General features: G+C 41.6%; 1 protein-coding gene across 5 annotated transcripts in view; it reads right to left on the reverse strand.

Annotated features, from left to right (window-relative positions):
- Window positions 1–24,484, reverse strand: part of LOC133498592 (serine/threonine-protein kinase BRSK2-like) — a 159,876-nt gene that overhangs the window by 42,770 nt on the left and 92,622 nt on the right. For all 5 annotated transcript variants that reach the window (XM_061815635.1, XM_061815631.1, XM_061815632.1 and 2 more), the window contains 3 exons: window positions 17,608–17,641; window positions 12,938–13,006; window positions 2,190–2,336 (listed from right to left, as the gene is read on the reverse strand). In XM_061815635.1, the coding sequence (XP_061671619.1) occupies window positions 2,190–2,336; window positions 12,938–13,006; window positions 17,608–17,641 (250 nt within the window). The remainder of the gene's footprint in view (window positions 1–2,189; window positions 2,337–12,937; window positions 13,007–17,607; window positions 17,642–24,484) is intronic.

Genomic DNA, 24,484 nt, shown 5'->3' on the forward strand with positions numbered 1-24,484 from the left:
CAGAACCTGTAGTTTTTACTTGGGCGGCACGGTGGAGCAGCTGAAAAGCGTTGGCCTCACAGTTCTGAGGTCCCGGGTTCAATCCCGGATCTGCTTGTGTAGAGTTTGCATGTTTTTCCTGTGCCTGCGTGGGTTTTCTCCGAGCTCTCTGGTTTCCTCCTACACCCCAAAAACATGCAATATTAATTGGACACTCTAAATTGCTCATAGGTGTGATTGTGTGTGCAGTTTCTTGTCTCGATGTGCGCTGTGATTGACTGACAAACAGTTCAGGGTGTACCCCGCCTCCTGCCTGTTGATAGCTGGGATGGGCTCCAGCACTCCCAACGACCCTCATGAGGATAAGTGGCTAAGAAAATGGACGGATGGATAGTTTTTACTTCTCCGTGAGTACATATTTAGATCAGTCATTTGACTTTTACTTCTATTTAAATCAGGTTTCTGGGTACTTTTGCCATCTTTGATTGCAGCTTGGGATCACGAACGGTTGTTTTTCGGTAGTATTAGCATCTAGCTTTGTGAGCAAACAGTCTGGTTTAGTCAGTGTGGTGTTCTCGAGAATCAGTCTTGTATTCCTTTGTTTAATTCAACAATTGTTTTATTTATCAAGCAGCAGCTAGCTAGCATCTATTTGACCTTCTTCGTGACCATTTCTTCTTCGTTGTCTCTTTTTGATGTAATAGTTTTATGCAAAGCCCCTTTGTGTTCCAACTGAGATCCCACAGAAAGATGAAATTGTGGTTTTGCAAGAAGGTGACAAACTTCTCTTCCCCCTTTTCAAATGTATTACTCATGTTTTTGATACTTACTAAAAATGGCAAGTTTGAACTGAAATCTATTTAGATTTGTTGTATTTATTCATATTTATGTTTAAAATTCCTTACCATAAAACATGGTACATGCAGAATTTGAAATTTTGAAAATTGAGAAAAATACTATTGATTACCTAGAAGAATAAACCAGCTGCTTGTTTAATATTCAGTGAAGTGTCTCCTTTTCGCTTGTGTATTCATAATTTATCTTTTACCAAGCAAAAATATCTTTTATCTGATTACTTGAATATTCAATTAAATTATCAGTAGGATACCCGATTACTAATTGCACCACTATTCACTCAAAATTCTCATTAGTGACAGGCCTGTTTGACATAACTTCAGAATTAAAGTAAGAAAAAGTAAGTCATAGCATAGCATTTTCATAGAATGACTTAAAATATGTGTCACGCTGTAAAGTGTTGACCTGTGTGAGTTTTCTCCGGGCACTTTGGTTTCCTCCCACATCCCAAAAGCATGCAACATTAATTGGACACTCTAAATTGCCTCGAGGTGTGATTGTGAGTGCAACTGTTGTCTGTCTCAATGTGCGCTGCGATTAACTGGCAAACATAGTATCAATCACTTTTTGAAGGGCCAAAAACCAAAGCTTCCCCTTGAGGTTTGGCTTGGAAAGTATAAACATTTTGATCTGTTCTGTTCTTCCAAAGTTCAAAGCACCTACGTTAACAAATGTGATTTGATAAATGAGTACAGATTTTAAAATATTGATTGATTCATTCATTCAATCAGCTTCAGTTCCACTTATCCTCACTAGGGTGGGCAAACTCTACACATGTGGGGCTGGGATTGGAAATTAATTCCTCAGAACTGTGAATCAGATGTGGAAACCAGTCATCGACCACTATTTTAAAATGAATTATTCATAAATTTGCAAAGAAATCCATCTATTTTCTGAGACGCTGATCCTAACAAGGGTCAGAAGAGTGCTGGAGCCTATTCCTGAACTGTTTGCTAGCCAATCGCAGGGCACATAGAGACAGACAACAGTCACACTCACAATCACACCGAAGGGCAATTTAAAATCTTCAAGCCAGGGCGTTAGACCAGGAAGGGGGGTGCGCCGGTGTGCCCCTGGGCAACACGGCTGGAGCAGCGCGGTTGAGGTGCCACAATGCGGAGGGAAAAGGCATGAGTGTCACCTTTTATGCGGGGAAAAGACACCCCCAAACCAGCATGCTTGGCCCTGATTAGGCTGGCTAAAAGCCGAAAGAAAAAGAAGAAGTCTCTTGGTTGAAGACCTTTGAGAATGAACTTGCTGATCCAACAAAAGTCTATTACTGACGCGATATGACTTTTTAACCCGGATCAGTCCAGCAGCCAAGGCTTGATAATGAAGTTACAGTCAAGGCTTACCGTCAGTCTCTTGGAAGCATCCACTTCAATCATGCCCTGAAGAAGATTCTGGCATTCTGGAGGGATGAAGTGAGGCATGTGGAAAACTCCAAGTTTCACCTTCTCCAAAAGATTCCTCAAGTTGTCATCATCAAAAGGCAGAGCGCCCTGGTGATTACAAGAGGAAAATTAAAATGCTGACCAATTCATGTATGATGTCCATCCATCCATTTTCTTTGCTGCTTATCCTCATGAGGGTCGCTGGGAGTGCTGGAGCCCATCCCAGGCATCAACAGGCAGGAGGCGGGGTACACCCTGAACTGTTTGCCAGCCACTCGCAGGGCACATAGAGACAAACAGCCAAATTCACAATCACACAATTAATAATGCATATTTTTGGGATGTGGGCGGAAACCCAAGTGCCTGGAGAAAACCCACGCAGGCACGGGGAGAACATGTAAGCTTCACACAGGCGGGTCCAGGATTGAGCCCGGGACCTCAGAATGGTGAGGCCAACGCTTTACCAGCTGATCCACCGTGCCGCCTCATGTACGATGTATTGCATGTATTTGTTTTCATTTTTCACCAACATAATAGACCAAGATTACCTCTGGGTTGCCAATTGATTTGCTTAGGTACCTTATATTCTTAGACAGATTATGTATGAAGTATTTCACAAGGAAAATGTCAATGTTACTATGTCATGTATGTTGGACTGCACAACTTTAGTGACTAATTTCAATAATAATAATAATAAAAGGGGCAGAACAGTGACTCAGCTGGTACAGCGTTGGCCTCACAGTTTTAAGGACCCGGGTTCAAACCCGGCCCCACCTGTGTGGAGTTTGCATGTTCTCCCCGTGCCTGCGTGGGTTTTCTCCAGGCACTCCGCTTTCCTCCCACATCCCAAAAACATGTAACATTAATTGGACACTCTAAATTGCCCCTAGGTGTGATTGTGGTTGTTTGTCTCAGTGTACCCTGCAATTGGCTGGCAACCAGTTCAGGGTGCACGCCGCCTCCTGCCCAATGACAGTTGGGATAGGATCCAGCACTCCCCGTGACCCTAGTGAGGATAAACGGCAAAAGAAAATGGATGGAAGGAATAATAATAAAAGACTGCTCAAAGATAAGTGCTAGATAAAGCACAAGGTTAAGGCTAAATTAGTTACATTTTATCTATGTTGGAAATTAGCTCATATTAATATTTGCCACAGTCAGTTTGGGTTGTTTACCCTGACATCTCCAGTTAAACAGCCATAATGCATGCCTCCTCACCTTCACGCTAGGCTACTGTTAAATTTCCAAAAAGATAAACAGTATCGTTACCAAAGGTGTTTGTACTAAAATGTGCAACATACAAAAATAGCCAGATCCCTTCAGACAGGCATGTGCATAATTTGACCACAAGAGGTGCTCAATCACCACTCCTTTTGCCCATGAATGACAAAAGTAGCTTTTTTTTTCACTTTTCTTTATTCATTATTATTCAAAAACAAAAAAAAAATACCCCATGTGTCATCAATTCCGCCCTTATTATTTTGATATCTGATATCTACCTGATTCCCTGGGAGAATAACATGATGTAATATGACATTTTTTGATATTTTGAATTTTCTTTTTCTGACATATACGTTTCAATGGTGATCATGTGGAAGATAACTGCTGACTTGGCTTGTGTTGTACGATGAGACAAAAAAATATATATATACAGTGCCTTGTGAAAGTATTTGGCCCCCTTGAAGTTTTCAAACGTTTGCCGCATTTCAGGCTTCAAACATACAGATGTAATTTTTTTTGTCAAGAATCAACAAGTGGGATGCAATCATGAAATGGAACGAAATTTAATGAATATTTTAAAGTTTTTTAACAAATAAAAATCTGAAAAATGGGGCGTGCAATATTTTTCACGCCCCCCTTGCATTAATACTTTACAGCGCCACCTTTTGCTGCAATTACAGCTGCAAGTCGCTTGGGGTATGTCTCTATTAGTTTTGCACATTAAGAGACTGAAATTCTTGCCCATTCTTCCTTGCAAAACAGCTTGAGCTCGGTGAGGTTTGATGGAGAGCATTTGTGAACAGCAGTCGTCAGCTCTGCCCACAGATTCTCGATTGGATTCATGTCTGGGCTTTGACTTGGCCATTCTTACACCTGGATACATTTATTTGTGAACCATTCCATTGTAGATTTGGCTTTATATTTTGGATCATTGTTCTGTTGGAAGATAAATCTAAGTTCCAGTCTCAGGTCGTTTGCAGACTCCAACAGGTTTTCTTCAAGAATGATCCTCTGTTTGGCTCCATTCATCTTCCCATCAATATACCCATCTTCCCTGTCCCTGCTGAAGAAAAGCAGGCACAAACCATGAGGCTGCAACCACCATGTTTGACAGTGGGGATGGTGTGTTCAGGGTGATGAGCTTTGCTGGTTTTACAGCAAACATATCGTTTTGCATTTTGGCCCAAGTGTTTGATTTTGGTTTCATGTGACAAGAGCAGCTTCTTCCACATGTTTGGTGTGTCTCCCAGGTGGCTTTTGGCAAACTTTAAATGAGACTTTTTATGGATATCTTTGATAAATGGCTTTCTTCTTGCCACTCTTCCATATAGGCCACATTTGTGCAGTGTACGACTGATTGTTGTCCTATAAACAGACTCTCCCACCTCAGGTGTAGATCTCTCCAGTTCATCCAGAGTGATCATGGGCATCTTGGCTGAATCCCTGATCAATCTTCTCCTTGTTCGAGATGAAAGTTTAGAGGGATGGGTGGGTCTTGGTAGATTTGCAGTAGTCTGATACTCCTTCCATTTCAATGTGTTTGCATGCACAGAGCTCTTTGAGATGTTTAAAGCTTGGGAACGCTTTTTGTATCCAAATCCGGCTTTAAACTTCTCCACAACAGTATCTCGGACTTGCCTGGTGTGTTCTTTGGTCTTCATGATGCTCTTGCACTTTAAACGGTACCCTGAGACGATCAGAGAGTAGGTGCATTTATCCGGAGACTTGAGTACACGCAGGTGGATTCTATTTATCATCATCAGTCAACATTGGATCATTCAGAGATCCTCACTGAACTTCCGGAGTGAATTTGCTGCACTGACAGTAAAGGGGCCGAATAATATTGGACGCCCCACTTTTCAGTTTTCTATTTGTTAAAAAAATATTAAAAAAAAAAAGAAAATCTCATTCCACTTCACGGTTGTGCCCCACTTGTTGTTGATTCTTTACAAAAAATGTATATCGTTATGTTTGAAGCCTGAAATGTAGTGAAAGGTTGAAAAGTTCAAGGGGGCTGAATACTTTCTCGAGGCATTGTATATATAATGATTGCAAATGTATATTGACTGCCATTTAACATGAGTTTGAATGTGATTGCTTACCTTAATTTCTCGAGTATAATGTGTTCTGAAGTATAGTGTGCACCCCCAAAGTTGACCTAAAAAATAAGGAAAACCCTTCTACCAATGCACAATGTGCACCACCAATTTGCTGCTATTCATATGCTCAAAATATTAGGAATTATCTGTGTTTCTATTTAGCTACGTTTGTACTTTTTGTACTTGTATTGTTTTTCAAAAAAATGTCTGTACAAGGCCGGAGTGGTGAAACATTTTTTTAAGCGGCTGCACAACAAGCCCTTGTAGTCAACACTTTTTGTCTTCGTTTAAGTTATAACAAACTACCTTAATAAAATGCGCTGTATTGACTTTTTGAAAATATTTTTGGAAAAAATTTGACATTATTTTCGAGAAATTACAGTAATTCTCTGATCGCTAAATACCCCTGCATGTGATCATTGTTCATCTGGGAATTGCTCAGACACAAATTCACATATTATTATCCTACTGTTATTATTCTTGTTGCTTGAAAGAAAGTAAATTATTGGGATTCCAATGTGTTGTGGAAATAATTGACAATATAAGGGTATTGATTGATTCACATTCAATCTGACTATAATTGGTTTAGAAGCCCAAACCAAATGAAAATGCTCCATATAAACACATCCATCAGAATAAAAAAGCCAATTCCAAATGCAATTTCATTCATTTTGACAGGGGTGTAATAGTTCATTTACCAAACTGAGCGGAACTAAATTTGATCATGTAAACTGAATCATAATGGTGCTGGGCTGTGTTCTGTTGGTCCTTGCTCTGTCATGATGTAAATGTGCCATGACGTCATTGTTTAAACATCTAAATATTTCACTCACAGCTCTTACGACACAGACCACTCATTTTTAAGTACATGTATTCTTTTCTTGAGCTGTTGCTTTAATAAAAAAATAGCATAAAAGTGAATTAGTAAAAGTATAGTTATTGTATAAAATTAAATTTGAAAATAAGTAGTTTCACAAATAGCACATCCACCAGGAAAAACAATCCTTAGATTGTTTTGATTCTGGATGTAAGCGTGTGTATCAGAGATATCAGTCATCGGGGCCAGTGATGAAGCAGTTCTATGATCAGTGCGCTCCAGCTGGGGAGATCACTCAATGACATCAGCAAAATGAGCATGACGGAGCCAGATGGCTGCTGTCACTGCCTGCGTGATCAAAATGAAATAAATGCACTGTGATTTTGATTTAAGGAATATACATCTCCCACAACTGAGTTGTCAATGTAAAGGTTAAACTTTGCTGTGATTTTTCTTTTGTGACACACCTGTTTTACTTGGTATGCACTTCATTCACCATGCATGAACACGGTGACCTGTTAGGAACAGTGAAGAAAATAAGTATTTGAACACCCTGCTATATTACAAAATCTCCCACTTATAAATCATGGAGGGGTCTGAAATTTTCATCATAGGTGCATATCCACTGTGAGAGAGATAATCTAAAAAGAAAAATACTTAGGCGTCCATTCTTTGTTAAACACCTGGCACTCACTGTCGACTTCTCTTTTCTTTGACATTGCTGTAGATGGGTTCTGATCTGACCAGTAGAAGAATGGCGATAACTGGAAATGGAAACACTGCGCCTACTGCGCCACCTGGTGTTGAAATTCCTGTCATTACAAGTCAAATGAAATAAATGCAATCATTCACATCAAACCTTAATTCTGTACAAGAATTAAAAAGACTAACGGGACGGATGTGGCCCGCGGGCCATAGTTTGCCCACCCCTAACCTAGAGAAAGCCTATGACAGAGTACCAAGAGAGGAACTGTGGTACTGCATGTGCAAGTTTGGTGTGGCGGAGAAATATGTTAGAATAGTACAGGACATGTATGAGGGCAGCAGAACAGCGGTGAGATGTGCCATAGTTCTGTCAGAAGAATTTAAGGTGAAGGTTGGATCCGCGCTGAGCCCCTTCCTGTTTGCGGGAGTAATGGATGGGCTGACAGATGAGGTTAGACTGGAATCCCCTTGGACTATAATGTTCACAGATGATATCGTGATCTGCAGTGAAAGCAGGGAGCAGGCGGAGGAACAATGAGAAAGATGGAGGCATGTACTGGAAAGGAGAGGAATGAAGATTAGCCGAAGTAAAACAGAATATATGTGCATGAATGTGAGGGGTGGAGGAGGAAGAGTGAAGCTCCAGGGAGAAGAGATAGCGAGGGTGGACGACTTCAAATACTTGGGGTCAACAATACAGAGGAATGGAGAGTGTGTTAAGGAAGTGAAGAAACTGGTCCAAGTGGGGTGGAACAGTTGGCAGAAGGTGTCTGGTGTTCTTTGTGACAGAAGAGTCTCTGCTAGGATGAAGGGCAAAGTTTATAAAACAGTGATGAGATCAGTGATGAGCGTATTACTCCCAGAGAAACAGCTCAAGAAGTTACATGCTTTTAGGGCATCTCTAGGAGAGCATTGTAGTTTTCTTTTTCCACATACATTTTCGAGTGTTTTACAGCATTTTAAACTGTTAATTACTGTAACTGGAACTGTTAATGCCCATGTCAACCATGACCTAGATTTGGCAGCCTGCTTAGTATAAGACTCCAACACTTCAATTTATACTTTTCCACCTTTTTTCCCAGATATTGTTCATCCATCCATTTTCTTAGCCGCTTATCTTCACAAGGGTCGTGGGAGTGCCCAGAGAAAACCCACACCGGCAAGGGGAGAACATTCAAACTCCACACAGGGAGGGCCAAGATTGAACCCAGGTCCTCAGAACTGTGAGCCCAACAATTTTCAGCTGGACCACCGTGCCACCAGTTTTGTTAATTTCAGCTCATATAGAGCTGTTATTGACTATTGTAGATTTTTGGGCTATGACATTCATTGGAGGAGAGTAACGGCGCTTGTTGTTTTGCACCTTTGTGCAGTGATTATTTGTGAATAAGCATAGAGAACCTTATGATCAGTCGGCACTTGACTGCGATGATATGGCCGCAGGGTGATTGCTGTTTCGCACAAATCGACCCCGATTATTTTTAAGTGGAAAATATCAACCATGTTGGACTCCCTGTGATGGGTTAACTGCAGAGAGCTGCTACCCCAAGGAGCAATGTCAAACATGGAGACGAATGTGCCCCAGAGGAGATATGAGAAGGAACAAGAGGCTAACATGAAATGCAGCGGCAGAGCAGGCATGTGGTTCTCATTTCCATCTACTTCAAGCGCGGGCAGGTGTGCGCCGCCATCGAAGCTGCTCTTTGACGAGTCTGTGTCAACTCGGTGAAGGTGAGACTGTGCAGCTTAATCGACGAGATCCAGGTCGACCTCAGCAGACCCAGAAAATGCAGGGCACTAGCCAGGAGGAGAGTGTCAGGCAACCCAAGAGAACGAAGCATGGGGTGACAGCGAACGTGGCCCCAAGAGAGAGAGGGAGCTAAGTGTGGCTTTGGGTTTTTCTATCTTTGGAGAAGGGACAAAGGGGTGTTTTCCCACCTGGGCTCGAACTGGGGAGAAGCAAACCATACCTCATTGATTCTTCCTTTTCATTTTAAGATTAATTTGGTCTAAACCAGTGGATTTATATAAACTATCAATTACCGTATTATCTGAAAGACAGCGAGCACTGGTTGATAGGCTGCGCCCAGTCTTTGTGACGTTTTTTTCTTCCATACATGAGCTGTGGATATATACCAAATGTGCCGGTACACACAAACAGACGCACGCACACATGCACGCACACACAGACATGCACATGCATGCACACAAAAACACATACACAAATTTTGTAACACAAATATTTATTTCCATACCTTGTTTGACTGAAACACGACAGTAAAATGGCTCAACACAACTGGGAAAGTCATTGTTTTTATTCATCCTCCTCTTGTTCACTAAATCCAAGTCCTTGTCGTCAGTATCGGTATTGAAGAGCCTCAGATTGTCTCTATCACACAGCATTTCAGTGTCTCTGTCGCCCTCATCATTTTCATCTCAAGGCACAATTACCGCTGAAGTTGTGTCTTTCTCCTTTGGTAGCAGTCCACCCTTTAGTAATCCATTGATGATGGCAGATACTTTCATTTCATGTTGCATGCTTTTGGTAGGTGGGAGGAAACTGGAGTGCCTGGAGAAAACCAACGCAGGCACAGGGAGAAAATTCAAACTCCACACAGGCAGAGCTGGGATTGAACCCAAGTCCTCAGAACTGTGAGGCCAAAGCTTTCCAGCTGAACTACCATGCTGCCTCGGCATACTTATCTTCTTAAAAAAAACATTGGCAGAACCTTTTGTCCAGAAGGGGTGCAGCTCAAAACACATATGAACTGCGTTTTCTCAGAGTCAGTTGTTTTCACCATAATGTCTTCTATGCATGACAGACGTAGATTCTTCTTCTTTTTCCACAGACGGGAGGGATCTGGGCATGACCATAACTTTACAGGGTATGACCATGTTTAAGGATTACGTTTGAATAAGTTTTTGTTGTATATTTATCAACAGCCAAGAGTGAAAAAAACAACATTATAGCCGCATCGTAAACAGACCGCAGGGTTCACAGCGCAGCAAAAAAAAATTGGCTTGTCGTCTGGAAAATATGACATTGGGTTTCAGATAAGAAAATTTTTCCTCTAGCATTGACTAATCCAAAGATCGAATATTCAAGTGTAAAATGGCTACAGATTGTCGCGATTAGTTCATTGTTTGCAATAACATTTATGTGTTTCTTTCTTTCCTTTGTTAGCACAATTAACAGATTTAACATTCAAGTTTGCAGCAATCCAGTCAACAGTGGTGTTCATTCTGGTGCTCAAAATATACTATTTTTGTGCTGTCCTGATATTAGTGGGGAAGACTCATTTGCCATGGAGCTCTATCACCTGAATGCACAGCTCTTGACCCATTCATTGTCCTTACTCGGCGGCCCAAATGGTGTCCCTTCCAAGTGGGCAAAAGACAGTCTCTGTTGCAGGGTCTGTATAGGGTGGCGATTAATTAGTTTAGCACTTCCATGCTAGGCACGACAGTCCGGGCTTTTTGCTGATATTTTTGTTGGCAATCCCCTTCACATTAGAATGCCTGTTGGAATCACGTGCCTGCTGCCTGGAAGCTGCGTCTTGCCCCCATGCTTGCTTCTGTTCTGGCAGCCCATGACCTGCCTGGAAGGCCATGGGATTAACTCTGATGGGTGAACCTTTGATATATCATGTAGCATCCAATGTGTAAAGGATACTACCATATGGATTCAAGAACACTTCAGAAAAACAATTGTCAGTTAAAAAAGGCATTCACAACATTTACAAATGAGTAAGTCGTAGAGCTGTGCTGGAGCCAATACAAGCTGACTTTGGGTAGGAGGGATTGTACACCCACAATCACAATCACAGGGCCCATATAAACGAACATTGACGCAAACACATATTCATACCAAAGGGCAATTTAGAGTCTTCATTTAACCCACCATGTATGTTTTGGGGATGTGTGAGGAAAGTAGAATATCGGGAGAAAACCCACACAGGCACAGGGTGGGGGAGTGCATCCAAACTCAACAGAGGCGAGGCAGGATTTGAACCCATGTACTCAGAATTGTGAACCATTGTGTCCTCTGGGCAAAAGGGAAAGGACCATCCAGATTGTGATCAGTGGAAAGTTCAAAATCCAACATCTGTAGTAGTATGAGCGTTTGTTAGTACCAATGGCATGGGTAACTTGCACATCTCTGAAGGCATTATTACAGTGAAGAAAATAAGTATTTGAACACCCTACGATATTGCAAGTTCTCCCACTTAGAAATCATGGAAGGGTGTGAAATTTTTATCGTAGGTGCATGTCCACTGTGAGAGAGAAAATGGAAAAAGAAAAATCCAGAAACCACAATGTATGATTTTTTAAAAAGATTTATTTGTGTGATACAGCTGCAAATAAATATTTGAACACCTGAGAAAACCAATGTTAATATTTGGTACAGTAACCTTTGTTTGCAATTACAGAGGTTAAACATTTCCTGTAGTTGTTCACCAGGTTTGCACACACTACAGGAAGGATTTTAGCCTACTCCTCCACACAGATCTTCTCTAGTGTTCTTGGGATGGAACTCATCTTTCGTCTTCCTCCAAACACAGTTAGTGGAATTATGACCAAAAAGTGCCACTTTGGTCTCATCTGACCACAAAACATTCTCCCATGACTCCTGTGTATCCTCCAAATGGTCATTGCCAAACTTAAGACAGGCCCTGACTGTGTGCTGATTTAAGCAGGGGAGCCTTCCATGCCATGCATGATTTCAAACCACGACGTCTTAATGTATTACCAACAGTCACCTTGGAAACTGTGATCCCAGCTCTTTTCAGGCCATCGACAAAGTCCTGTCCTGTAGTCCTGGACTGATTCGTCACCTTTCTAAGGTGGACAGTGGACATGCACCTACGATGAAAATTTCAGACCCTTCCATGACTTCGAAGAGGGAGAATTTGCAGTATAGCAGGGTGTTCAAATACTTATTTTCTTCACTGTACGTCACAATATATCTCACCGCATATACAATATTTCCAAAGATTTTATCCATCCATCTATATTTTGACTCTCAGATCCTCACAAGGGTCACGGGAAGGCTGGAGCCTATCGCAGCTATCTTCGGGCAAGAGGTGGGGTACACTCTGAAGTGGTTGGCAGCCAATCGCAGGGCAGATATCGACAAACAGCCACACTCACAATCGCACCTTGGGGTTATTTAGAGTGTCCAATTAATGTTGCATGTTTTTGGGATGTGGGAGGAAACCGGAGTGCCCGTAGAAAACCCGCACAGGCATGGGGAGAACATGCAAACTTCACACAGGCAAGGCTGGGATTCAAACCCTAGTCCTCAGAACTTTGAGGCCAACACTCGAATGTGTTGCTCCACTGTGTCACCTGCATTTTACATTTCTCCAATATTTATATTTGTTTGATGATCTTCAACAGTAAAATGGGGTGCAATTGAAAAATGTTATAATTAGAAAACGTGGCCAATGCTTTTTCATGTCCCTATACATCAGAATGTAGGTTGAGCCAATGAGTCTAATACATTAATTTTTAAATTTCAATTAGCCAAAGAAGCCTGTTTTGGAATCTGGGGGGAAGCTGCAGTACCTGGATTCCAGCCCCCAACCTCATAACTACTGTATTTGGTGGCTGAATAACCCATTCTTACATTGCGCCCCTCAATTTATAGTGTGTTCCACTGAATAGGATTCCCTCATACGTTCCATTATGCAAATTGATAACACGCCATATATGGTTACAGAAATATTTTTATACCCTGATGACATATCAAATATTTTACACAAAGAATAAACCATGTACAACTGTAATAGGTGTGAAGCAAACTGAAAAAAGAGCACCCCTGCGAAAAGAACGAGTATGAAACCAACAGTGAGATAATAACTTACCACTAAAAGTGCAAACAGTATTACGCCACAGCTCCATGCATCTGCTTTCCGGCCATCATACTTCTCCCCCTAGTAAACATGCAATGAGAAATTAGAAATCGCAAACGACTCTTCTACAAAAGTCATGTGAATTTCAGTTTATGATATCGTCCTGGAAACCACTGTAATCATTTTTTTGTAACAAACACATTTTATTGCAACAACTTTTATGACAGGCTTTGGATTTATTAAACTTCCTTTGGATAACTAATCTCAGTTAAGTAACAAATTTGTGCAAAGAATGTCATCAAATTAATGTTTTACTTCTCCAAGTACTAATATTTGAGGGCCTAACACTTGAGTATGTGGAATACATAAGTATGATTCAAGTTATTTTAAAGATATTTACGTTTCATATTATATATACAGTGAAGAAAATAAGTATTTGAACACCCTGCTACATTGCAAGTTCTCCCACTTAGTAATCATGGAGGGGTCTGAAATCTTCATCGTAGGTGCATGTCCACTGTGAGAGAGACAATCTAAAAAGAAAAATACAGAAATCACAATGTATGATTTTTGAATGACGTATTTGTGTGATACAGCTGCAAATAAGTATTGGAACACCTGAGAAAAACAATGTTAATATTTGGTACAATAGCCTTTGTTTGCAATTACAGAGGTCAAATGTTGTTCACCAGGTTTGCATACACTGCAGGAGGGATTTTGGCACACTCCTCCGCACAGATGTTCTCTAGATCAGACAGGTTCCTGGGCTGTCACTGAAAAATAGAGCTTGAGCTCCCTCCAAAGATTTTCTATTGGGTTTAGGTTTGGAGACTGGCTAGGCCACGGCAGAACCTTGATATGCTTCTTACAAAGCCACTCCTTGGTTTTCCTGGCTGTGTGCTTCGGGTCATTGTCATGTTGAAAGACCCAGCCAGAACCCATCTTCAGTGCTCTGACTGAGGGAAAGATGTTGTTCCCCAAAATCTCACAATACATGGCCGCGGTAATCCTCTCCATAATACAGTGCTGTTGTCCTGTCCCATGTGCAGAAAAACACCTCCAAAGCATGATACTACCACCCCCATGCTTCACAGCAGGGATGGTGTTTTTGGGATTGAACTCATCATTTGTCTTCCTCCAAACACAGTTAGTTGAATTATGACCAAAAATGTTGGTCTCATCTGACCACAAAACTTTCTCCCTTGATTCCTCTTTATCATCCAAATGTTCATTAACAAACTTGAGATGGGCCTTGACATGTGGTGGTTTAAGCAGGGGAACCTTTTGTGCCATGCATGATTTCAAACCATGACGTCTTGGTGTATTACCAACATTCACCTTTGAAACGGTGTTTCCAGCTCTTTTCAGGCATTGACCAAGTCCTGTCTTGTAGTCCTGGGACTATTTCTCACCTTTCTAACGATCATTGAGACCCCACCAGGTGATATCTTGCATGGGGCTCCACTTCGATTGAGACTGATTGTTTAGCTTCTTCCATTTTCTAATGATTCCTCCAAAAGTGGACCTTTTTTCACCAAGCTGCTTGGCAATTTCTCCGTAGCCCTTTCCAGCCGTGTGGAGTTGTACAATTTTGTCTCTGGTGTCTTTGGAGAGCTCTTTGGTCTTGGTCCATGTTAAAGGTTTGAGTGTTACCGATTGTATGGGGTGGACATGTACCTTTATGCAGCTGACGGCCTCACACAGGTGCATCTGATTCAGGATAATACATGGAGTGGAGGTAGACTTTTAAAGGCGGACTAACAAGTCTTTGAGGGTCATAATTCTTGCTGATAGGTGTTCCAATACTTATTTGCCGCTGTATCACACAAATAAATGGTTAAAAAAATCATACATTGGGATTTCTGGATTTTTCTTTTTCGATTATCTCTGTTAGAGTGGACATACGATGGAAGTTTCAGCCCCCTGCAGGGTGTTCAAATACTTATTTTCTTCACTGTATGTATATATATATATATATATATATATATATATATAAAAATTATATATATATATATATATGAAGAGTTTGTTTTCAAAACGAGACATAAGCATTTTTTTCAGATTTACGAAACTCGCGCCAAAATTATCCATTCGGAGCTGGATAATTTTGCCGCGAGTTTCGTAAATCTGAAAAAATGCCTATGTCTTGTTTTGAAAACAAACTCTTCATATATATATATATATATATATATATAGAGAGAGAGAGAGAGGAGAGAGAGAGAGAGAGAGAGAGATAGATAGATAGATAGATAGATAGATAGATAGATAGATAGATAGATAGATAGATAGATGATAGATAGATAGAGAGAGAGAGAGAGAGAGATAAGACTAGTAGTGCCACGAAAATATATTTGCCCTCTTCCTGATTTTTGTTGTTTTTTTACATATCTATCGCAGACAAATGTTTCAAACCATCAAAACAATATAGCACTCAGAGAGAACCAAATTAAATACAAAACACAGTTTTCAAATGACAATGCAATTTATTAAGACAAAAAAAATCTAAACCTTTTTGACCCTCTGTGAAAACGTAATTGCCCCCGAACCTTATCACGGGTTGTGCCATCCTTGACAGGAATAACTAAAATCAAACGTTAGCGATAGTCGGTGATAAGTCTTTCACATCGCTCTGGAGAAATTTTCTCCCAATGTTCTTGCCAGAATTGTTTAAACTCTGCCCTATTGGAGGGTTATCTCGCTTGAACTGCCCATTTAAGGTCACACCACAGCATCAAAATTGGATTTGAATCTGTACTTTGACTTGGACACTCCAAAACCTTATTTATTTATTCATTTTTAGCCATTCAGAGGTGGACTTGCTGGTGTGTTCTGGATTCTTGTCTTACTACATGTGGCCTGATGCATTGGTTCTTGAGATCTTGTATCTTACTCCACATTCTCTGACAGATTCTATTCAAGTGATTTCTTCATTCAACAAGTATGGTGTTATCAGGTTGTGGTGTGGCTTGTTAAATTGAACTCATCTTTCCCAAATTTGTGGTCATTCACAATGACTTTGGAATTTAACAAGGGAGGACAATTACTTTTTCACTGAGGGTCAGAAAGGTCTGGAATTATTTTTTGTGCCCTAATCAAATGAATTGTAATTTGAAAACTACATTTTGTATTTCCTACGGTTGTCTCTGAAAGATATTAAAATTGATTTGATGATTTGCAATGTTGTGTGTGATTGATATGCACAAAAAAAACAAAAAAACAAACAAACATGAAATTAGGAAGGGGGCAAATAATTTTCCATTGCACTGTATTTATTTCCTCACTGTAATATTAACGATAGCTGGACAGGTTTATTTGAGATTACTTGTTGGTGTACATCATAAAAAAAAAGAAAAAACAGAGAAGGGATTAACACAGATGGACTTGACTGACATAAAGAGTTGGGCTTCAGTCGGATGACCATGGCGATAATTGTGCACGTGAAGTGTTTTGTCCTTATAAGGGATACAGTGATCACGAAGCGGCGTTCTTCGATCATTGCCAAAATGCAAAGATTACTTGCACTATGGATCGAGAATCCGAATCAAAGTAGGCTTGATATCAGCCTCATGTTCATTAAGGGAAAGAGCATGGCGTATTTTCCTAACTTTGAAAGAGCAGAAAGGAGAAGACGGCGAGGAGCAATTTACCACTAGCAACCGCTACCTGCACTTGCTTACTTAGCATGAGCTGAGCGCAGCCTGACTTAATTCTTCACCCTCCCACCCTCCATTCCCTAATAGTAAATTAATCATCTTATATTTTTTACTTAAATGTATTTTAGTTTTTTTTTACATGATGTTCAAACCATTTCTGAGCTGCTTATCCTCACGACGGTCACGAGAATGCTGAAGCCAATCCCAACGGTCATCGCAAATTTTTACTTTAACGGTGAAATCCGACTTTAGTCGAAATTCAAATTAAGTCGCTACTGTGGGAACGGATCTCAGTCGTAGACCGCGGACTCCCTGTACTTCATGTCACGTTCTCATAACTCCATGTCCTTGCATTTGATGCTCTGTGTACTGAAGTCTGTCTTGTTGATGACCCTGTTTCTTCACCTACTGATTCTGACACTGCTGCTTGTTTGGACTGCCTGCCTGTGTTTTGACCTTGGACTGGATAAAGACTTGCCAAACTGTACCTGATCTCGTGATGTCATGCATTTTGGGATCAGCCTCGTGTTCTGGTTATGACAAGAGTCAGTAGTGGCAAATCAGCAGGATGGCAAATTTTTCTTTTCTTTTTCACGGCACTGAACATCATTAATAGTAAGGTCACTGATGGTGTAGTTGTGCGCCTGACTTTGATGCGAGTAGTGTGGAATCGATTCCCTCTCAGTAATGGTGTTGATATGTACCCTGCTCATGACTGGTGACCAGTTCAGGGTGAAGTCTGCCATTAGGCCAATGTTAGCTGGGATAGGCTTTGTCACACCCATGAGCCTTGTGAGAATAAGGGACTTGGAAAATGAACATGGACAAATGTGTATATTGTAAATAGCAGCAGTGAGCCCAAGTGTATTCATCCCCTGAAGGAAAGATAGTCTGTGGCCAAAAAAAAACTTGAAAAAAAAATCAATGTTAAGAGGATGCAGCAGTGATGCAACATGGAGCTGCAGGAGGTTTTCACAACTATTCATAGAAGACAGCAAATGCAGAGAGGGCGAAAGAGAAAGTACTTACCCTGATAACCTCTGGGCAGGCATAGTGTGGTGATCTGTAAAGGAGGCACAGACTGGTTAATGCTGGAGAGGACTCAAAGTGGTCCACGTGGTCATGCTCAGTCAAAGCGAACACAGCTAGCAGCTAAGACATGAACAAGAGATGACTGATGGGCACAAGCTTCTACATCTCCATCAAAAAACCTTCTGAACAAAAGCTTGTTTTGCTTTTTTCCGTATTATTATTATTATTCCGTATTGCCATATACAGTATTACATAACATTTGAGGCCATGAGGTTTTTTTTAGATAAATAAAAGTAAACATAAAAGTAAAAATGTTAGCTTGTTGGTTCACTGGCCCATAAATAGCTATAACAGGAGGGGCGGCTGTTCGATGGCATCAAGGGCTATGATTCCTTTACATAATTAGTTTCTTTCCATCAATTGTGTTCGGTTGAAAAGGGACCCTGTAATATGAAACCCAACAATATCATTTTTTTCAAGCTCAATTCATTTACAAAAGCATGAAAAACTACAATGGTAATGACTGACATCTCTTCAGAAAGTAAGAAAACAAAGGTGGAAGAGAGATGTCAATGTCAAATATCGAATTTAGCTTTACTCAAGTTTTCTATTAGATAGAAGAACATCTAAGAAGAAAATCTGAGAAAATAAGTACAATTAAAAATAACACCTGTCTTAAAATATTATTCAGGACTCGCAAGGTGTCATAATGAAGGGAGTGAACACATTTTAGAGTTACCAAAAAATAGAATCCTCAACATTAATTCCTCTGAACGTGCAATCAAAAAAATGTTTAATGGAGTCATTATTGTGATGTTTTACTGCAATGACTTTGTGTTGATCCATTATTTATAAATAAATGGGGCAGATCGCAATCCGACCTCGGATAAGTTGAAGATGAATGAATACATGAATACAGGAATGAGTGAGGCACCTCTCATGACTCCCTTAAAACTGTCATCAAATTTCTGTGCGAAACAAAATACTTTATGTGAATGAATACTCCATCAATGCTAACGTCCCACTTATTTATGCTAATAATCATGAATGCGAAAATGAATTTGAACTGAATACGCACAAAATGCTATCCCTACACCAGTGCATGTATTCAGTCCTCGCACTCAGAGCCACATCTCACTGTTTGGCTTTCAGCTATTGTCTTAATGTCATAGAATTTGGAAATGTCATCTGACTTTTTACTCATGCAAGATGCTTACACAATCCATCACTGACTTGTCATTATAAAGAATGACATTGCAACTGAAGCATGGAAGAAAGTTAGCTGTTCGATGAATGAAGGTAAAGCACTTAATTTCCTTTTGGCTTTGTCGTTCGGGGTCACCACCAGATGTCAACTTCCCTCACGACAGCCATCACCTTGTCTTTGGTCTTCCTCAAGCTCTCGTCTGGCAGCTCCATCCTTATCATCCTTCTACTAATAGACTCACTTGCCTCATCTGGACATGTCCAAAGCATCGAAGTTTGTCTCCAAACGATCTCGGCCATCCCCCTAATGAACGCATTTCTAATCCTATCCAACCAGGTCACTGCGAGAGAGAACCTCAACAGTTTGATTTCCGCCACCTTCAGGTCTGCTTCCTGTTGTATCCTCAGGTCCACTGTCTCTAATCAATATATCATGACCGGCCTCCTTGGTTTACACACCTTAGCCAATTTAAGCCTGTAACTATCACTCTGACCTTCTATTGCAAAATGTATGACCTTTTACAAAACAATTAGTCCTATTAGATACAGGGGAACCTTGGTTCACAAATTCCATTTTTTCTGAATCTCTCATTGTTATATGAAATGTTTGCGAACTGAATTAGTTTTTCCTACTATAAAATAAATGAAAAATGTAATCCATTCCAGCCCAAGAAGAATGTTATCTTTAAATGCGGCTGGCGCAGATAATTATGAAGCACATTTTCCTACTAGCTGTAACTACTGTATAGTTTTCAATTGGTGACAATTTAAAGAGAAGAAAGCGTGAGAAAAAAGAGACACTGTGGAGAAAGCTCCACCTATATTTTCATGATGAAAAAGTAGCATTTTGAAATTGTCTCACTAATTTTCCCCTCACTTTCTGTGATTCACTGGAGATGACGGTAATTAAAAAAATTAACTGGGGCACTCGAAAAACATGTTTTCCTGATTCTTGTTTTCTCAAGCCATTCTGTTGTTTTGATTGTTTTTTGTGTTTTGGATAAATGTCCTGCTGTAACACCCCTCCTTTTTTGAGAGTCAGTTGTTGGACCACAGGTTCCTCCGCAAAATGTCTTGGTCAACCATTGAATTCATTTTTCCAGTTATGATAACAAGCTGTCTTGGCCTTTAAAGTAATGAATCACACCCATAACATGATGCTCCCTCCACCTAGGTTTTGATGTGTGCTGAACAATTTTTCGTTCACACGTGGCCTTGTGTATTCCTCTCAATCAATTAAACTCTGGTTTCATCTGTTCACCCAATATTTTGCAATAGTGCTACCTCCTAATTTTCAAATGTGGAGCAATGTTTTTTTTGCTAGACAGCAACAGCTTGCTCCTTGCTGTTCTCCCATGGACCCTATTCTTGTTTAATGTTTTGCATGTGAGGGATTTGTCAAAAGAGATGTCCGAGATTGCTGTTAGTCTTCAGCAGACACAAGAATTTCTTTTTTGCTTCATTGAACAGTCTTTGCTGTGCTCTTGGAATCATCTTTCCAGGCAGTGGTGCCAAAATACTGTCATTTTGAGTAACAAGCAAAGTAATGTATTACTTTTCCTAGGAGAATAATTAGACTTAAGTTACTGCTTCAAACTAGTGTTTTGTTGGTGAAGGTTTTGTTCAAAAGAATGACACACATGTCATGAACAGATTAATTTTCTGAAATTATTAGTTCGTTGAGCTTTTTCTTTTACGATCAGTTAGAAAAGAGTGATCTTTTCATTGAACATAGTCCTTTGGTGAACTACTTACTGTATTTTCAGGACTATAAGTCGCAGTTTTTTTTATAGTTTGACTGGGGGTGAGGCTTATTCTGAGAGCGACTTGTATGTGAAAATATTAATACATTATTACATCCATCCATCCATTTTTTTGAGTCGCTTATCGGTTATTTTCACACTGACAACCATGAGAGGGTGCCCTAAGCCCATGTATCTGATGACGTATGGAGAGCACAGCTTCCGGGTGAATCCGCAATGCAACTCTCCGAGAAGTCATTGGATGGCTCGACGAAGTATGGGCTTCTGTGACAACCAAAACCATCCTGTCAAGATTCAGAAAGGCTGGAATAGGGTAGTTGTAACTGCAACCGACGATGAGTCTGACGTAAGCGATGTAGAGGAAGAAGCGGCGCGTCGTCTACCTCTGGAGTTGGCGGACTTGTTTAGAAGTGACACGGAGAATGAAGATTTCATTGGATTTTAGTTACCGGGTATTTGGAGTGAAAGGATTGTTTTGGTAAACTTATTTGTATGTTATTTGTGGTGTAGTTATCGCAGTCACTCACATTTGATGCACACGACCGCGCTCGCGCGCCTCCGTGCTCGCAAATCTGCACAGTCCAGCACGAAAAATCATGCACATAAAATTTAAGAGTAGAAAAAAATAGATATTGAAAGATGTCGCTTATTTTGTGTACTCTTGACATTAATTTATGTTTATTTCATAAATGTTAACTAAACTAGCCTGCTCCAAAACAACCATTATTCACCCGGAAACAGGAAATGCAAGTGCACCGGGGTCCCCCTCTGGAGCCAGGCCTGGAGTTGGGGCTCGAAGGCAAGTGCCTAGTGGCCAGGCCTGCAGCCATGGGGCTCGGCTGTGCACAGTCCGAAAGTTTAACGTGAATCCCCCTCCCCATGGGCTCACCACCTCTGAGAGGGGCCGTAGGAGTGTGGTGCAATGTGAGCTGGGCGGTGGCCAAAGGCGGGGACCTTGGCGATCCAATCCCCAGCCACAGAAACTAGCTCTAGGGACATGGAATGTCACCTTTTTGGCAGGGAAGGAGCCCAAGTTGGTGCATAAGGTCGAGAAGTTCCGAATAGATATAGTTGGACTCGCCTCTACGCACTGCTTGGGCTCCAGACCACTCCTCTTGAGAGGGGTTGGACTCTGTTCCACTCTGGAGTTGCCCACGGTGAGAGACGCCGAGCAGTTGTGTGTATATTCGTTGCCCCCGGCTCGGGGCCAGCACATTGGGGCTTACCCCAGTGGATGAGAGGGTAGCCTCCCTCGGCCTTTAGGTAGGGCGATGGGTCCTGACTGTTGTTTGTGCTTATGCACCAAACAGCAGTTCAGAGTACCCACCCTTTTGGAGTCCTTAGAGAGAGTGCTAGAGAGCACTCCCTCTGGGGACTCCATCATTCTGCTGGGGGACTTCAATGCTCACATGGGCAATGACAGTGAGACCTGGAAGGCTATGATTGGTAATAACTATGGATTGGCAGACTGTGTTGATGGTCGCCCTTTTCAAGAAGCGTGACCGAAGGGTGTGTTCCAACTACAGGGGGACCACACTCCTCAGCCTCCCTGGTAAGGTCTATTCAGGGTTGCTGGAAAGGAGGGTCCGTTGTGATATGGAATCTTAGATCCAGGAGGAGTAATGTGGTATTCATCCTGGTTGTCCGACAGTGGACCGCGTCTACACCCTCGGCAGGATCCTCCACTGTGCATGGGAGTTCCCCCAACCAGTCTACATGTGTTTTGTGGATTTGGAGAAAGGGTTGTGGTGTGTTCTTCGGGAGTATGGGGTACCGAGCCCCCTGATAGGGGCTGTTTGGTCCCTGTACAACCGCTGTCAGAGTTTGGTCCACATTGGCAGCAATGAGTCGGACTCGTTTACGGTGAGAGTTGGACTCCGCCAAGGCTGCCCGTTGTCGCCGATTTTGTTCACACCTGTTATGGACAAAATTTCTAGGCACAGCCGAGTCAAAGAGGGTGTGCCTAGAAATAATAATCAAAATATCCATCCATTTTCTTAGCTGCTCATCTTCACAAGGGTCGCCGGAGTGCTGGAGCCTATCCCATTTGTCAACGGGCAGGAGGCAGAGTACACCCTGAACTGGGTGCCTGCCAATCGTAGGGCATATAGAGACAAACAGGCACACACACAATCACACCCAGGGGCAATTTAGAGTGTCCAATTAATGTTGCATTTTTTGGGACGTGGGAGGAAACCGGAGTGCCCGGAGAAAACCCACTCAGGCACATGGAGAACATGCAAACTCCACACAGACGGGTCTTGGATTGAACCCGGGATCTCAGATCTCGAGGCCAGTAGAAATACATAAACATTCTCAGCGCTTGTAAATCTGAACAGTCGAGCACAAAAAATCACGTGCGTAAAATTTGTTTAGAGTAGAAAAAATAGTAGAAAAAATTGATATTGAACGACGTCACCTCTCTTGTGTAGTCTTGACGTTAATTTACATGTTTATTTCATAAACGTTCACTAAACAAGAGTGCTCTTAAACAGTCTTCACCCAGAAACAGGAAATGCAAGTTAACCATACTGAGCATGTCCGCAAATGATGCCAAAAGTTCAGAGCTTCTTCGTGGACTGCGAACGCATTTACGTTGACAGTCATCAACACAATGAGCCATGTCAAAGGACATTCAGTTATACCTGGTGCTCAATGTGTCGATCACTTTGCAGTTCTGTTTGATCATGTGACGGCGTGCCCCCCCCCCAAAAAAAAAAAAAAAAAAACCTTTGACTATCATCCACCTCATCGCTTGATTCAGGTGTGGCCAATACGTCGAGCGCAAGCACATAAAGACGCATTCTAGGAAGCCGTCCTCATATTTACGGAAGTCGCGGCGTAGCGCGCGTGCACCCCCCACACTGCTAACTATAATGTGTGTAAAGGTGGCGACACAGCTCATTGGCAAACATTTGGCCGCACGAGTGAGGGGTTTATTGAGGACAAAAAGGCTGAGGGGTAAATCTTAGCCCAGTGTTGATGTTGTTGATGTTGATGTGTTCCATCATCTGCTCAGTAAATTTCACTTGAGGAGAAGAAGGAGGTTCATTGTCATGTTGTTAAGACCCTGCCACGACCCATCTTCAATGCTCTGACTGAGGGAAAGAGGTTATTCCCCAAAATCTCACAATACATGGCCGCGGTCATCCTCTGCTGAATACAGTGCTGTCGTCCTGTCCCATGTGCAGAAAAAACACCTCCAAAGCATGATGCTACCACCCTCATCCTTTACAGTAGGGATGGTGTTTATGGGATGGAACTCATCATTTGTCTTACTCCAAACATGGTTAGTGGAATTATGACCAAAAAAATTCCATTATGGTCTCATCTGACCACAAACCTTTCTCCCATGACTCCTCTGTATCATCCAAATGGTCATTGGCAAATTTAAGACGGCCCTGGACATGTGCAAGTAGTGGAACCTTCCGTGCCATGCATGATTTCAAAACATTACGCCTTAGTGTATTACTGACAGTCACCTTTGAAACGGTGTTCCCAGCTCCTTTCAGGTCATTGACCAAGTCCTGTCGTGTAGTCCTGGGCTGATTCCTCATCTTTCTAAGGATCATTGAGACCCCACGAGGTGATATCTAGCATGGGGGTCCACTCCGATTGAGATTGACCGTCATGTTTTGCTTCTTCCATTTTCTAATGATTGCTCCATTAGTGGACCTTTTTCACCAAGCTGCTTGGCAATTTCTCCGTAGCCCTTTCCAGCTGTGTGGAGTTGTACAATTTTGTCTCTGGTGTCTTTCGACAGCTCTTTGGTCCTGACCATGTTACAAGTTTGAGTCTTGCTGATTGTATGGTGTGGACAGGTGTCGTTATGCAGCTAACAACCTCACACGGGTGCATCTGATTCAGGATAATACATAGAGTGGAGGTGGACTTTTAAAGGGGGA

This window comes from Syngnathoides biaculeatus, chromosome 3, assembly GCF_019802595.1.
Source record: "Syngnathoides biaculeatus isolate LvHL_M chromosome 3, ASM1980259v1, whole genome shotgun sequence".
NCBI lineage: Eukaryota > Metazoa > Chordata > Actinopteri > Syngnathiformes > Syngnathidae > Syngnathoides > Syngnathoides biaculeatus.